The sequence below is a fragment of the Moschus berezovskii genome, chromosome 2, assembly GCF_049115385.1.
Source record: "Moschus berezovskii isolate FMDL1 chromosome 2, NW_MosBer_1.0, whole genome shotgun sequence".
NCBI lineage: Eukaryota > Metazoa > Chordata > Mammalia > Artiodactyla > Moschidae > Moschus > Moschus berezovskii.
The window spans coordinates 9,608,481-9,625,579 of record NC_142461.1 but is presented as its reverse complement, the minus strand read 5'-3'; the positions used below and the strand labels follow the sequence as shown (position 1 = coordinate 9,625,579).

The 17,099-nt window shown below is 43.7% G+C and overlaps 1 protein-coding gene across 3 annotated transcripts in view; it reads right to left on the bottom strand.

Moving 5' to 3' along the window:
* Positions 1-17,099, bottom strand: part of DHDDS (dehydrodolichyl diphosphate synthase subunit) — a 35,207-nt gene that overhangs the window by 4,704 nt on the left and 13,404 nt on the right. For all 3 annotated transcript variants that reach the window (XM_055397459.2, XM_055397460.2, XM_088843813.1), the window contains exons 7-8: positions 7,985-8,099; positions 5,735-5,842 (exon numbers count right to left, since the gene is read on the bottom strand). In XM_055397459.2, the coding sequence (XP_055253434.1) occupies positions 5,735-5,842; positions 7,985-8,099 (223 nt within the window). The remainder of the gene's footprint in view (positions 1-5,734; positions 5,843-7,984; positions 8,100-17,099) is intronic.

Below are 17,099 nucleotides of genomic sequence, written 5' to 3'. Positions count from 1 at the left end.
AATGGGCAGACTCATGAAATCAGAGAGGGTGATTAGGCCAGTGAGTCTGCCTGGAACATTGGGGTTTGAGAAGTTTCTGTTCAAAGAATGTCCTTGCCTTACTGAGCCTATTTCTTCATCTGCAAAATGAGCATGATAACATCCATCTCATTGGGTGGTTTGAAGAAAAGGGAGATAATGAATGCCCAGTCTGGTGCCTGGCTATTAACAGGTAGCTATTCTTCTGTCACCACTGCTTGTGACTAGGTAGGCAAAGTCCTAGCCAAACAGGAAGGACGAGGGCAGCCAGCCACAGGGGCAGGAGATGTGGCGCTGGTTAAAATTGCTCTGGCTTTTTCCAAATGGCAGCCCGAGACTGAGTGCTGAGCAGGGAGGTGGCAGCCGGGCAGAGTCTGGCCCCTAATTTGCCAGGATTCAGCAATCCACCATTAGGATGACAGAGTCAGGGGAGAGCAGAAAGTCCATCGGCTCTATACTTCTCCTGTACAGACAATGACACCAAGCTAGGGAGGGATGTGGCCTAAGTCACACAGTGAGTTAAAGTTCCCTTGGTTTCCACTAAGGTGGCTTCTTGAAAGATCTATAGGACATGTGTTGTGTGCCTCTGGATACGCTGTACTTTCTAGGGGCGGAGTGGGGAACCAGCGACCTGCATCTGGATGCCTCTGTGCAACCAGAGGGTCTGGGTCTACCACCTCGCCTCAAAGGTGTTCCAAGTTCTTCTCAGGCACTCAGCCTCTGAAAATCTAGGCTAACGGAAGTCCTAATGGTCAATTTCTCTCTCCCTGACCATACTGTCTACTCTCCCTGTATAGGGAGCAACTGGGGGAGGGCGTTAATAATTACCGTACATACTTCTTATACAGACCTTCTGTGGTGTTGGTTTAAGGGCTTCATGGAGCTCATTTTGAGAAATGGGGCTCTAAACTATCAATATAAACCTCTCCTGGGCATTAAGACTCTCTGCTGTTGTTCTCTCCTCAGCAGAATTAGGGAACCAGATGTAATGGCCCCTCCACAGACATAAATCCTCAGGTCCGCTGACCTCATTAGGGCATGGAAAGAGGATACAGGTCTTGGGCTTCAAAACATTCACCAGCTAATAACAAGTCCTCTCCTGAGTCCCCATCTCCCCAGGTCGGTAGCAAGGGGGATGCATTTCGGAGGGTTGAGACAGCACCTCCTGCTGGAAACATGATATTCTGACGAGCACCCAGAGTCTCCGAGCCAAGGGACCTGTCCTGAAGACGGGATGAGCCGGGTGCTGAGTGTCTGGATTTTCTGGAGACAGATGAAGTCTAATGAAGAGCCCAGAGACACACGATGAACTGTGGTGACCACCAGTCTCTGAAAATGAACTCTGCTCCAGCACTGCACTCAGTTCTCTTGGTGTATTAGTTCACTGAAGGCTGATCACAAACGTGTGAGGCAGGTATTATCATTACTTCTCTCATTTTACAGATGAGAAAAGTGATTCTCTGAAGGGTTAACTAATTGCCTAGTCAGTCACATAGCCAGAAGGCAGCACCATGATTCAAAGTGAGGAATGTCTGAGGTAACAGCTGAAGTTTTCTAACTTCTCTTGAGAAGACAGTGACTACCTTTAGAGTACTGGAAATAAAATGGTTGACTGATCCAGCCGAGTGTTGAGCCTCTGACAGATGCCTCAAAGGAAGTTTAGCGGGAACCTGTACCTTCTCCCTCTACATTGTTACAGATCAGGTGGACCACACTATTACTCCTCATCGCTGAGGAAAGACCCCCGGGGACCTACCATCCATGCAGCCGGAAACTGAGGATCAGTGGCTCTGTCCTGTTGCCCACCCCTTCCGCACCCTGATTTTCTCTGTCCTACTGTGTCATCACCATGATTGCTTCCCTCTGCTAGCCCCCATTCTCTAAGATGAAGCGTGACCACCTGGAAACTTTCACGGTCCCTTCAGATGCTGAGATCTGGCCTGCAACAATTTGTAGCTGAGTCCCTGCTTCCACCAGCATCCAGCACCTGCCCTCATCCCAGGGAGCTCGGTCAAGAACCCAGCTCCCTGCCCTGGCTTCCCGCAGGGTGTCGGGACATACTGGGCTGGGCTTAGAAACAGAGAAGCTCAAACTGAACAGTAAGAATTTGGGAGATGGGGCAAGAACACAGATGTGGAGGCAGAAAACCGAAGGGGATGAGAACAAGGAACTGAACAGTCCAGTCTGGTACAGGACACACACACGGGGGAGATAGAAAGATCAGCTCTCCAGTCTGGCAGCATACAGCATACTGGCTGGGATGTTGTTAGTCTGGACTATACTGCTGGTGCTTCTGCTGACGTGCTAAGATTTCTAGAAACAAGAGCATGAACACTCCTGGGCAGAGGAAATCTGGCCAAAACCCCTGGGGTGTGCTGAGAAAGAGTTCAGGACAGTCAATGTCTGTTATTACTTTGGTCTCTGCACTCTAAAAATGGAGGCAATTAAGAGTAGTATATACCTTATAGAACGACGTAGAATCAAGTAAAAGGATGCCTGACACATGGTAAGAACTCAATAAATGTCTGGAATTATGATTCTTAGGTACCAAATGAAACTCAGTGGTTATCCTTAAACATGTTCCACCCCATTCTAGAAAACAGCAGAACCATCCACCCAACTGCCCAGGCCAAAACCCTAAATGTTTTGGTTCCTAGCAACATTAATATTCACGCTCATTGGTTTTTTCCTACAAGAGGCATGAAACAACTTCAGAATTATATCATTAACATTACCACTGATAAACCTCTTAAGTAATGTTTAAGTTTACTTTCTAGTTTGTATTATTCTTAGAACATATACCACTGAAGATGTAGTCAGAGAACTATGTTCAGGTAACTTGAATTAATCCCTTTCTCTGAAGGTTGTATTATCAACTTAGTTTCATTTGTTTCTGTTTAATGTTTGATTTTCCTCCATCTCAGTCCACTCAGCCCTCCCCTTCTCTGCAGCCGCCACCCCAACTCGAGGCCACATCCTCCCACCTGGACAAATTCCTGTAGGAATTCGGTCTCTGACTCCTGCCCTGTGAAAATCCTGAGTGACTTATACAAAATGTAAATTAGATCCTGCCATTCCCTGTGATCAGAAGTCTTCAGATGTGCACCATAGCCTACAAGGCCATGAATGATCAGAGGCCTGACTCCTACCAGCTTCCTCTCACATCCTTCTTCGTGCATGCTGGCCTTCTTGTTCTTCTAAGACCTAAACTATATAACCGTAGCACCCTTCCACTCCCTGCTCCCTCTACAGAGCATACTTTTCCCTTAGATTTTTACATGTCTGGCCACTTCTCCTCTTTATCAAGGCTTATCAAGGCCTTCCTTGGCTGCTCCACTCAGCACCTCACTTCACTCCTTTCTAGGACAACACTGTTTCTTCACTGCGTTATTGCATATATTTGTTTACTTATTATCTGTCTCCTCAAGTAAAAATATAATCTCCATGAAGGTAGGGATCTTGCCTGGCCAATTAACTACTTAAATCTCTTGTGTGGAATACTAACATAGTGCCTGACTCGGAGCAGGTACTCAATAATAGACATTTATAGAATGAGACATTTACTTTGGCCACCTGATACGAAGAGCTGACTCATCTGAAAAGACCCTGATGCTGGGAAAGGTTGAGGGCAGGAGAAGAAGGGGACAACAGAGGATGAGGTGGTTGAACGGCATCACCGACTTGATGGACATGGGTTTGAGTGGACTCTGGGAGTTGGTGACAGACAGGGAGGCCTGGAGTACTGCAGTCCATGGGGTCGCAAAGAGACATGACTGAGTGACTGAACTGAATGGAATGAGTGAAACTTGAGGTAATTCCTCTGATACCCATGTGGGAAAGTATCTGAGGAATCTGAATTACTGAAAGACTCTGAGCTTCCTAATTAGAGTCATGAATGTGGAAGTGAAAGTCACTCAGATGTGTCGGACTCTTTGTGACCCCATGGACTGTAGCTTGCCAGGCTCCTCTGTTCATGGAATTCTCCAGGCCAGAATACTGGAGCAGGCAGCCGTTCCCTTCTCCAGGGATCTTCCCATCCAAGGGACTGAACGCAGGTCTCCCACGTTGCAGGTAGATTCTTTACTGTCTGAGCCACCAGGGAAGCCCAGAGACAAGAATGGCCATACACAAAAGCTCGTGCACCAAGATCCTCTGGGCTTCATGAAAGGCCAGTTTACTCTTTACAGACATAATTCTAACAAGCTCGGCTGACTGGTTTTCTTACCTGTAGCTCATTTAAAACTGGAAACAGGAAGAGAAGGGAAGAAGGAATGCTGTCAAAATTAGCCATTGACCATACACAAGAAATCCCAAAGTCAAGTATTTGCAGACCATCTAGTTTAGAGAAAGAGTCCCATCTTTCAAGGCCATCCTGCACAATTAAGTGCTTCAAGATGAGAGTCACTATCACTACAGCATCAGTAGAATGTGATTGTTACAAGTGCCTAATACACAGCAGGTGGCAATGAACTGCACACAAGACATGTTTCAGAAAGTTCTCTATCAAAAAAGGATAGAGAAGGTTTAGTTCTTAAAGGGAGATTTATGTGGAAAAACTGATACTCATTCCTCACTGACTGTGGATAATTGAGACTTTGCTGTTTTTCCTTTCAATTGAACTCAACTTCCTCTTTCAGTTTCCTCATATTCTGAGACTAAATGATCAAGCACACAATCTCACTGACTTATTCCAGGAGTTCTGGACTTAGGATTCATGGAAAAATTTCACGAGTTATGTGAACCTCCAGAAGTAGTTTATGCGCTTCAGTGATTCATGCAATTCTATGCAAAATGCCATGTGTTTGAGCGACCTTTGCAGTTTTTCTAGGGAGATGGTCTTATGGCTTTCATCAGTTTCTCCAAGGAGTCCCTGATGACAGGGGGACTGAGAAGCCCTGACTTACATCTTTATTTCTTCCTGGGCATTATCTCTCCAGACTCAAGAAGCATCACCAGCTTTGGGCTTAAAATTCTGTGACTTTGAGACAGTTACCGTATCCCTCTGTTTTCATGTCTGAACAATGAGAACACCAAAGCTGCTGGATTGTTGGAAAGGTTAAATAAGAAAAAATGAAAACACCAAAGTGCCTTAGCAGACCCTCAATAAGTTAGCTGCCATCACCATACACATTGTCATTATGATGAAGAGTCTCAATCAGATAGAAGTGAATCTCCCTCCTAATGAAACCTGTTTCAAGATCTAGTGATCAAAACTGAAAGCAGAACTTCAAGTCCTGGCAGAACACAGCTTTATACAATGGAAAGATAGTGCTATTTTGTTTTTAATCCCTCTGGAAGAGTCTTGGATGTTGCATACTTCCACTTCTACAATCTTTTGTTGGGCTAATTCCTTCAGTGAATAATGGCCAATCTCTCTGAGAAGCCTTTCCTGAGTTTCCACAGTGAAGAGATTAAAGACTTGTAACTTGAATCTCAGTTCGGTCTTTTATTGATTCTGTGTCCTTAACTAATTTTGATTTGCTCATTTGCACAAGTGGGGCTGGTAATACCTAGCTCGTTGGGTTCTTGGGAACATTAAATGAGACAGTGCGTATACACTGTTCACAGTGCCTGACACACAGTAAATACTCGGTAAGTGGGAGCTACTCATCATTAACACACCATTAGCAAGGGCCTGACATATACAGTCATGGGGGTCAATCAATGCTAACATTTTCTTCCATCCCATCCAGTCAGGCCAGCCCTGAGCTCTTACCTGAAGCATGCTATGGTTCATCTGGAACTGCAGGATGGCCTCACAGAGGTTCCAAAACGTGTATTCTGGCCACAGAACAGGCTGGAACACCAGGCAGGAGTGGGAAGTCTGGGAAAGGTGGGGAAGGAAGAGAGTTTGGTTTAGTAATGTGTCACTGGAACATATCCCCGGTCACGTTCCAAAGAAGAAGCAGGCTGATCACGTCCAGAGATGAGGTGGCCCAGGCATCCTGAGCTGCAGCTGCTGTTGCCAGCCCGGATTCACTCACTGATAGGGGGAAGGGTCATCTGAGGCAGTAAGATCACCTGCCTGTAGCAAGGCAGAACTAAAGCAAGGCAAGATCAACATTTCCACCAGGAGTTTTCAAAGAGCCAATTTTAGGACTATGAAATAACATCTGGATTATGTTATTGGCTCTTGGCCCTCAGAGGTCATCTGAGAGACACAGTGTCTGATAAAAGTCCGCAATGAATTAATGGTAGCTGCCATTGTTATTTTTAAGTAGCAGAGTATGGCACAATGGTTAAGAGCATGGGCTCTGGGGCCTGACTTCCTGGCTTTGAATTCTGGCTCCACCATTTACCATCTATTTGACCTGAAGCAAGTTATGTAACTTCTCTGGGTATATAAGAGTACCGTGTTTTATAAGGTACTGTGAAAATTTAACAAGATAACATACATAAAACAAAGCACAGAGCTGAGTGAACTTTTAACAGTCATCACTGATTTTGGAACATTCTTGACAGTCACTGTTGATACCTTTAGTGGAAAGGAATCCAGTGCCTAAAGGGGGACACGTTAGCTGTCAAAGAGCTCATTAAGCTAAACCAGCGTCACCTTCCATGAAACTCCTACCAAGGTCTTAGGTCTTCTCTCTGGAACAACTTTCTTTTCCAAAGTGACATTTTTCACATACTGGAAGGCTAGATTACAGCTGCCTGTTATCTGCTCCCAAGGTTGTAATGACTTGTTCAGTTTGTCCCTGCTAACAAAGTGTAAGTTTTAAGACAGTAGGGATTATTTCTAACCTGGTGACTGCCATATTCCCAGCACCAAGGAAGATCTCAATTTTTCTTTTTTCCCCAAGAGAATAAACTATTTTCCAGACCATCATCCTTCACTTATGCCCTTGAGGACATGAGTCTCAGATTCCTGGCCATCTTCTGGTTGGCCTCTTCTGCTAAGTACTCTAGTTTACCACTGCAATCTCTTAAAACTCAGTGCCCAGAAGTAAATTCTTCTGACATCATCTGACCAACAGAGTGGGCCATAAAACCATAAGCGGCACGTTACTTCAGTCGTGTCCGACTGTGCGACCCCATAGACGGCAGCCCACCAGGCTCCCCTGTCCCTGGGATTCTCCAGGCAAGAATACTGGAGTGGGTTGCCATTTCCTTCTCCAATGCACGAAGGTGAAAAGTGAAAGTGAAGTTGCTCAGTCGTGTCTGACTCTTTAGTGACCCCATGGACTGTAGCCTACCAGGCTCCTCCGTCCATGGGATTCTCCAGGCAAGAGTACTGGAGTGAGGTGTCACTGCCTTCTCTGTCTTTAGTATAGCCGAAGACTAAAAGTATTCTTCAGTAGCTGAATCTTGTTAGTTTGCTTTTGAGACTACGGGCCATTAAAATTTCTGGAATTTACCATGTGAATTGTTTCCAACTCATGTCTCTCCCTCCAGCCTCTCCTTGAACAAGATTTCCTCCAGCCAAGTGCCACCCAGGGGCCAAGGGAACAGATGACGGAGATTCTCAAGCAAAGACAAACTTATTTGAGTATGAGCTTTCAGATGACTACCGACACTGGGATAACTGAGCTGAGAGGCAATGGCAGGCCCCAAAGAAAGAGTCTGCATATAGTTTATATCCTTTATGGACTGTGCTTGTGTAAAAGGAGCCCTTTATTCTGAAAGAGAGAAATCAGTAAATTCAAGGCAAGGTTCTAGCCTAGAGGTGCAGGTTACATGATATCAAGGCAGGAGCTTGTGCTCAGGACATAAGGCAGAAGTCCAGTTCCTTGAACAAAGGCACAAGTAAAGCTTCCACTACAGCAGGATGGCTTTGATTTTTCCAGGCAGCAAAAACCATACAGACTCACAAAGCCAGGGGTGGATGAGGAAGGGATAACAAATGTTACCAGGCACAGCCTGGAGACAGTACTCTGGATTTTAGCTCCCCCTCCAATCTGTTCTGTGGGTGCAGTTACAGTTTTCAGTTCTGACACAAACAGAATAGTGGCTGGAAATGACCTACCTGCCAGAGGAGGAAGTCACTGAGCCTCACTTCCCCAGAAGTCCGTATCAAGATGTCAGGGTGAGGAGAGTGGTTGGTATAGAGGCACTTATCGAGCAGAGACTCAGAGACATCGCTAAGGTGAGTGGGGAAGAGACAAAGATAAGCACATATCACCTCTTGAATTACTCTCACGATGAACTTCCTTACATAAAGCTTCCCAGTTTGTAGAATACCATCAAATACATTACTTCTACCTGGCATGCAGAAGGCCCTTAATAAATGCTTGATAAGTTAATGAATGATTTTAATCTTCACAACTACATAAGGCATTTCTAGCCTTACTTATAGATAAGGAAACTGAAGCTCAGAGAAGATGAAAATTTTGCCCAAAGTCATTTAGTTGCAGGCCTAAAATAGATGCACCCATCAGAGCATGTGTTGTCCTTCATGTAAAACATCTTTTTTTAAAAAATGCACACACCAGGGACTTCCTGGGTGGTCCATTGACTAAAACTGTGCTCTCAATGCAGGGGGCCCGGGTTTAATCCCTGGTCAGGGAACTAGATGCTACATGCTGAAACTAAAGATCCCGCATGCCACAGCAAAGACCAAAGACTCCACATGCCACACATAAGACCCAGCATAGCCAAAATGTCGCTGCTGCTGCTGCTGCTGCGTCACTTCAGTCGTGTCCGACTCTGTGTGACCCCATAGACAGAAGCCCACCAGGGTCCCCTTTCCCTGGGATTCTCCAGGCAAGAACACTGGAGTGGGTTGCCATTTCCTTCTCCAATGTGTGAAAGTGAAAAGTGAAAGTGAAGTCGCTCAGTCGTGTCCGACCCTTAGCAACCCCATGGACTGCAACCTACCAGGCTCCTCCATCCATGGGATTTTCTAGGCAAGAGTACTGGAGTGGCTTGCCATTGCCTTCTCCTAGCCAAAATGTTAGGTTGGAACAAAAGTAATTGAAGTTATGGACTGTGAATTTTAAATCATTATAACTACGATCAAACACATTTTTATTAATCAAAATAGAAACCATTACAATCAACATATTTTTGCCAATGAGAAATAAGTTTGTTTATTCCTGTAGCATAAAAATCCGTGCTTCAGGATTCAACAAATTTCTTGGAAAACATTTTCTGCCTCCTGCTCACTGTGGAAGCATTTTCCCTGCAAAAAGTTGTTGAGATGCTTGAATAACGGTAATTGGTTGGTGAGAGGTGAGGTGATGATGGCGGATGAGGCAAAATTTTGTAGCCCAAGTTGTTCAACTTTTGAAGCACTGGTTGTGTGATATGTGGTTGGGCATGGTTGTGGAGAAGAAATGGGCTCTTTCTGTTGACCAATGCCGGTTGCAGGAATTACAGTCATCAGTGCATCCCATCGATTTGCTGAGCACACTTCTCAGATGTAATGGTTTCACTGGGATTCAGAAAGCTGTAGTGGGTCAGACACCATCAGTGACCATGACCTCCCTCTGGTGCAGGTCTGCCTTTGGGAAGTGCTCTGCCGCTTCTTCTTGGTCCAGTCACTGAGCTGGTGATCGCCGGCTGTTATATAAAATCATTTTTCATTGCATGTCACAATCCGATCGAGAAATGGCTTGCTGTGGCTGGGCAGAATTAAGAGAAGATGACACTTCAAAACAATAATTTCTTTGATTTTCAGTCAGTACATGAGGCATCCACTTATCAAACTTTTTCACCTTTCCAACTTGCTTCAAATGTTGAATTACCATAGAATGGTTGATGTTGGGTTCTTTAGCAACTTCTTGTGTAGTTTTAAGAGGATCAGCTTTGATGATTGTTCTTAATTGGTCGTTGTCAGCTTCCAGTGGCTGGCCACTAAGCACCTCATCTTCAAGGCTCTTGTCTCCTTTGTGGCACTTTTTGTACCACTATTGCACTGTACATTTGTTAGCAGTTCCTGGGCCAAATGCGTTGTGGATGTTGCCAGTTGTCTCTGCTACTTTACGACCCATTTTGAACTCAAAAAAAAAACTGCTTGAATTTGCTTTTTGTCTAACATCATTTCTATAGTCTAAAATAAATATAAACAGCAAGTAATGTCATTAGCAAAAAACCATAAAGCTAGAAATATGCTTTAAAATGATGTATAACATAACCATATTTATTTAAGAATATATTCCAATATCAAACAGCAAAGTTCAACAATGCAAAATTGCAATTTTTTTTTTACTTTTGCACCAACCTAATAAATAATAAATATTTTTTTAAAAACAAATAAAATGCATATGCCCTAGGACCTTGCAATTGATTAAATACTATGCCACTGTTTTTAATAAAGATAAACCTAAGTGCACCGATTTGGAAAGATGTCTAAGACATAACATTAAATGAAGAAAAGGAAGTTTCAGAAAAAAATAGTGTGGAAAACACACACACACAGAAACACTCACACCTGTGAATACACATAAACATAGGTACATACACACAAAATATAAACAGGCATACACCATACTGTTAATGGTGAGTATTTCTGGAAGGTTGAATAAGAAGGAAAGACTATCTCTTTTTACTTTATATACTTTGGCTATTGTTTGAATTTATTATAGATAAAAATTTTAAAACCTTAAATTTAAGTCATATGGACAGTGAAACACTGTAAAAAATCCACGTAGGATATGAAAAACACCAAAATGATAAGCCCTCTTGTATTTGATAAGAGCTACTTTTCCAAGCAGACACACACTCAGAAAGGAGATGGAATGAAGGAAGAATGGGGACTGGGAGTACTTATCTTAAGTTAACCTTTTCTGTCCAGTGAAAGAGGGTATTTGCAAGACTGGTGTCTGGTGGTTCTAGGAATGCTGTTTACTTATCCTACCAAGCACCAAGAGGCAGAATTTAGAATCTCCAAGGGGTAAGAGTTGCATCTCGGGAAGAGGTTCAGTTCAGTTCAGTTCAGTCACCCAGTCGTGTCCGACTCTCCACGACCCCATGAATCACAGCACGCCAGGCCTTCCTGTCCATCACCAACTCCCGGAGTTCACTCAAACTCATGTCCACAGAGTCGGTGATGCCATCCAGCCATCTCATTCTCGGTCGTCCCCTTCTCCTCCCGCCCCCAACCTTTCCCAGCATCAGAGTCTTTTCCAGTGAGTCAACTCGTTGCATAGAAAACAAAATTTCTTGGTGGGAACATTCTTCTGGGAGCGTAGTCAAAAAAAGCAGAAAGGCTTCCCTGGTAGCTCGGGGGTAAAGAATCTGCCTGCCAATGCAGGCGACATGGGTTCTATCCCTGATCTGGGAAGATCCCACATGCCACGGAGCAACTAAGCCCGTGTGCCACAACTACTGAGCCTGTGCTCTGGAGCCCCAGTTCCACAAGAAAAGCCACCACAGTAAGAAGCCCAGGCACTACAACTAGAGAGTAGCCCCCACTCTCCAAAACTAGAGAAAAGCCTGCATAGCAACAAAGAGTCAAAAACAAATAAATAAAAATTATAAAAAAAAAAAAAAGCAGAGCAATCTGGGTTGAGTGTTCAGAACAATGATTTACACTTACTAGTTGTATGTCTTTGGGTAAGTCCATCTCTCAGTCATAGTTTTGCAAACCACAGCTTTATTTTCTATACCATCATATGAGAAATAATATTCACTTATGTCTGGGCAATAGGAAGGGCTCTGGTTCAGATTTCCCTGATAATCTGAGTCTTGTCCTTTTTAAAAAATATTTATTTCTGGCTGTGCTGGGTCTTCATTGCTGCTCACGGGCTTTCTTTAGTTGTGGCGAGCAGGGGCTACTCTCTAGCTGTGGTGTGCATGCGTCTCGCTGCGTGGCTTCTGGTGTTGCAGAGGATGGGCTCTAGGCATGTGGACTTCAGTAGCTGAGGCACTCAGGCTCAGCGGTTCTGACACAGGCGCACGTGCCCCGGGGCACGTGGGATCTTCCCCAACTAGGGATCAAACCTGTGTCTCCTGCATTGGCAGGTGGATTCTTAACCACTGGACCACCAGGGAAGCCCCTGAGTCTTGTCTTGACAGCATGATTTTAATTCTCTCATTAAGAATGTGAAACATGGGAGCTCCCTGGTGGTCTGCAAGTGAAAGCCACTCAGTTGTGTCCGACTCTTTGTGACATAGTCCATGGAATTCTCTAGACCAGAATACTGGAGTGGGTAGCCTTTCCCTTCTCCAGGGAATCTTCCAAACCAGGGATTGAATCCAGGTCTCCCACATTGCAGGAGGATTCTTTACCAACTGAGCCACAAGGAAAGCCCAAGAATACTGGAGTGGGTAGTCGATCCCTTCTCCAGCAGATCTTCCCAACCCAGGAATCAAACCGGGGTCTCCTGCATTTCAAGCGGATTCTTTACCAATTGAGCTATCAGGGAAGCCCCCCTGGTGGTCTAGTGGTTAGGATTCAGCCCTTTTACTGCTGTGGGCAGGGTTCAATCCCTGGTTGGGGAACTGAGATTCTACATGCTGTGTGGGGTGGCAAAAATTAAAAAAAAAAAAAAAAAAAAGGCGAAATTGTACAATCAACAATTTTTCAGCTCTCTTTGTTTTTGAAATAGGCACATTTGTACTGTCTACTTATAGGTTACTGTGAGGGTCAACTCAAGTGAAAAACAGATTTCAGTGACCTTAGGAACTATAAAATGCTACATGCATAAGAAGAATAAAGATTATTTCCAGACCTACCACCATGCTGGGGGACTTGGAATCCCCACATAAGCCCTCTGAATTTCAAATGTGTGTGCAAAAAGTTTGTTCTGCTACTGCATGCAGTGGGCAGAATTCTTTTCAAAAAGAAGAGAAATCTAAGGAGGTACAGACAAAAGTGACAAAACAAAAATAGAATATCTGTGCTTTGGCCAAGAAAAATCTACCAACTATATAGTATTAGCTGGCCACATGAAAAATTTTAAGAAATAATTTCCATTAAAGAAAAGTAAAATACAAATTTTCACCTAATAGTTTACATTAAATAAAAATCTTGGCAAAAATAAGGTGAAACAGACACATCCAGACCCAGATCCTGAGAAAACAATCCAAAATGCAGATAAAAATTAAGGCCATAGATTTCACTGTAGCCCTATTTGTAATAATGATAAATTAGAAATAGCCTACAGAACCAAAAGCAAAATGAGTAATTAAAGCAAGATATATTCTGTAGCCATTAAAAACTATGATATGAAGAATTATTAAGGAGACTTCCCTGATGGTCCAGTGGTTAAGAATCCACCTTCCAATACAGGGGATGAGGGTTCAATCCCTGGTCAGGGAACTAAGATCCCACATGCCTCAAGGTTAGTGAGCTCGTGAGTCACAACTACTGAACCTGTGTACCACAGGGAAAGATCCCACATGCTGCAACTAAGACCTGATACAGCCAAAAATAAACAAATAAACAAAGGGAAGAATTATTAAAGACATGGAACATGAAAGAGTGCTCATAGTACAACATTAAGCAAACAAAGCATGATTAAGGTTGTAAGTTGTTCACAGTGTAATTTCTTCTGTTAAAAATACTTATGTCATTATTGGATTAGTCTTTTAAAAGATGACTCTGGCTGAACTCCCAACCATAGCTGATCACCACTTTTGTCAGCATCAGCTCTGTGCCTTGCCCATCACACCCACTACTGTGGAACACGGCACCATGGATTACATATTAGTGTACACAACCAGATTGTGAACTGCTTGAGGGCAGGCCCTTATCCTGTTCTTCTAGCAGAGGACTTTGCCAGGACAGAGAAAGACTTGTTCGAATCAATCGATCAATGAACCACTGAAAACAGATCTCAGAAATAAATATACACTGGTTTTCCAAATATAAATACATCTAAAACGTATTTGACTATGTACCTTTTCAAACAACCTAGAACTCAAAAACAAGTAACAGACATTGTCACAGCTTGCTAGAAAAGATCAACACAGTAGTTAAACACACACATATACATAAGCACACAAGAAGACTCAGAAGGAAATACTTCAAATCAAAACGTTACCAGGCAGCTTCCCTGGTGGCTCAGGGGCAGGGAATCTGCCTACCAGTGCAGGAGACCCAGGTTCGACCACTGGATCGAGAAGATTCCACGTGTCTCAGAGCACTGAAGCTGGTGTGCTACAACTAGCTGCACTCTAGCTATTGGACCTGTGCTGTAGAGCCCGGGAAGCACAACTAGTGAAGCCCGAGAGCTCCATCTCCGCCAGGAGAGAAGCTGCTGCAAGGAGAAGCCCACACACCACAGCGAGACAAAAGCCCAAGCAGCAACAAAGACCCAGCACTGCCAGAAAAATAAACCCGTTACCAGGATTGTTGCTGAAGGTCGAATCCTGAGAGATTTAATTTTTCATCTTTATATATCTTGCAAGTATGCATATATTGGGGGAGGTTGTATTCTTTTTAAGAGAAGTATTTCTATTTAGGATAATGGAAAACTTTTAGAAATAGTTGTGATGATTATACAACACTGTGACTGTACTTTATGCCACTGAATTATAGTAAAAATGGTTAAAACAGTAAAATTTATGTTATGCATGTCTTATCACACAAAAAAGTAAAACATCTTTTGGAAGGATATTGGTACAAATATTCCACAAGATAATGGCTCCTCCCTGATAAACTACTTATTTCAGGATATGGCCAACCGAAAATAAAATCAATTAAAAACCTATAATGCAGATACGACATCAGCTTTGGGAAGGGAGGCCTGGCGCGACAGTGCGTATCAAGACAGTGAATGGCCTGTAAGGGAGAGTAAGAACGTGTCACTGTGTTCCCAGTACCATCTTGGAAACACAGACCCTTTTCTAGAAGGTACAAACTCAGAAATGTGCCCTGTGATAATGACATAGTGCCTTTCTCTAGGATTCAATTTATAGAGAAGATGGTGAAGAACACAGGCTGTGGAAGCAGATGCAACTGAGGTGGAGTCCAGGCTGTTCCACTTTGTTTATGTGACTTTAGGTTAGGCAGGGCAACTAACCTTTTTTTTTTTAATTTTTTGGTGGCTGTGCCACATGGCATGTGGAATCTTAAGTACCCCATCAGGGATTGAGCCCACACCTATTGCAGTGGAAGCACAGCTGTAACCACCGGACTGCCAGGGAAGTCCCAACTAATCTTTTTAAACTTAGTTAGCTGGGCTTCCCAGGTGGCACAGTGGTAAAGAATCCCAATACAGGAGACGCAGGACATGTGGGTTCGATCCCTATGTGGGGAAGATCCCCTGGAGAAGGAAATGGCAACCCACCCCAGTATTCTTGCCTGGGAAATCCCATGGACAGAAGAGCCTGGAGGGCTACAGTCCACGGGGCTGCAAAGAGTCAGACATGACTGAGCATGCACGCACCCATGCACATAACCAGGCTCAGGGCTTCCCCGGGGGCTCAGTGGTAAAGAATTCCCTTGTCAATGCAGGAAACACAGGTTCAGTCCCTGAGTCAGGAAGATCCTCTGGAGAAGGGAATGGCAACCCACTCCAGTATTCTTGCCTGGGAAATCCCATGGACAGAGGAGTCTGGCGGGGTACAGTCCTTGGGGTCGCAAAGAGTCGGACACAACTTTGACTAAACAACATGAGTGGTCTTATAAAGTGGGACAAATAATAGTCACTACCTTATATGAAAATCAGATGAGACTATGCATGATAAACTCAGTCTCGTGCCTGCCTCATAAGATCTGATAACTATTAGATATTAATTTTTATTTTTATACTTTATTATTGCTTATTTCAACCTTCCTATAAGGCAGTCGGTATACCACAGTGAAAGAGCGCACAGGCTCTGGAGCCAGGCTGGAAATCCTAGTCAACGATGTGAACTTGGTTATTTAACCCCATGCTGTGCTGTGCTTAGTCGCTCAGTTGTGTCTGACTCTTTGCAACCTCATAGACTGTGTAGCCCGCCAGGCTCCTCTGTCCATGGGATTCATCAGGCAGGAATACTGGAGGGGGTTCCCATGCCCTTCTCCAGGGAATCTTCCCAACCCAGGGTTCAAACCCAGGCCTCCTGCACTGAAGGTAGATTCTTTACCAACTGAGCCACCAAAGAAGCCCCATTTAACCTCATAGCGAGGTTCAATTTATAAAAACAGTATTTACTTCAAAGCATCCATCTAAGGACTAACTGAAGTATATACGTGGACTTATCAAGTGCTGGCTGCAAAGAAAATGCTTAGTAAACACTAGCAATTATTATTAACACTGTTGTTTTAAGGGGAAGACAGAGGCCTGCAGAGTGTTAAGACCTGCTCCAGAGAGTTTATTAACCATCATTTACGCTCAATCTAATTCTTTCTTTCATAATTTGAGACTCAAAAAACAATCTATTAATATGGCTGCTAGAAAAAAATATATATATACCCTGGAAGAAAGGTAAATGAGGAGCTGGATAGTGGTAATGAGAGAACAGAAAAATTCCAGTTATGAGAAGAGTAGAGTCTGGCTGTAGTGAACTCACTGATTCTCTGTTATAAATATGGATTTGCCTAAAACTGAAGAACGTAAAGAGCACTGCCTCAGGCCCTGATCAGCCCAATCTGAGCTGAACATCAAGCTTCCTTAACTGGTGGTTTGAGAGACAGCCTCCTTACCCGAGTAACCTGCCCAGCCCACGCCATGTCTGCATGACTAACCCACACAGGCAAGTTACTAAACCATGCAGGGTAGAGAAAATGGATATGAGAAAACTTGCCAGGCAAAAAGCAGGAAGTCAGTGGCAATGCAATGTGGGAGGAATATAAATCATACTGCACTAGGAGGCGAGATCAGAGTTCTAGTCCCAGGCATGAAGGCATATTAAATCTGCTTGCTAAATAGCTTCTTTTCTTTTTAGCACAAATATTTGTAAATGCATAAAATGTTAACTGTAAAGCACTAAGAATATAATGAACAACTACAGAATCACCCAAGAGTAGAAAATTACCAGTAACTTGCATCTACTCGTATATCCCTCATCTATCTATATCTCATCTTCCTGCCCAGCCCCATGCTGCCAACTTACCCTGTATCTTCATTTTTTCCCACTAATAGCTAATTTTCAATCCACATATTAACTGACCTCTCCACACTGTTTGATACTGTTTCTCCCAACCCACCTGCACTGATGAACACCTTCTTTACTTGGTTTCTATAATACTGGCAGCCCTTTTGTTTCAA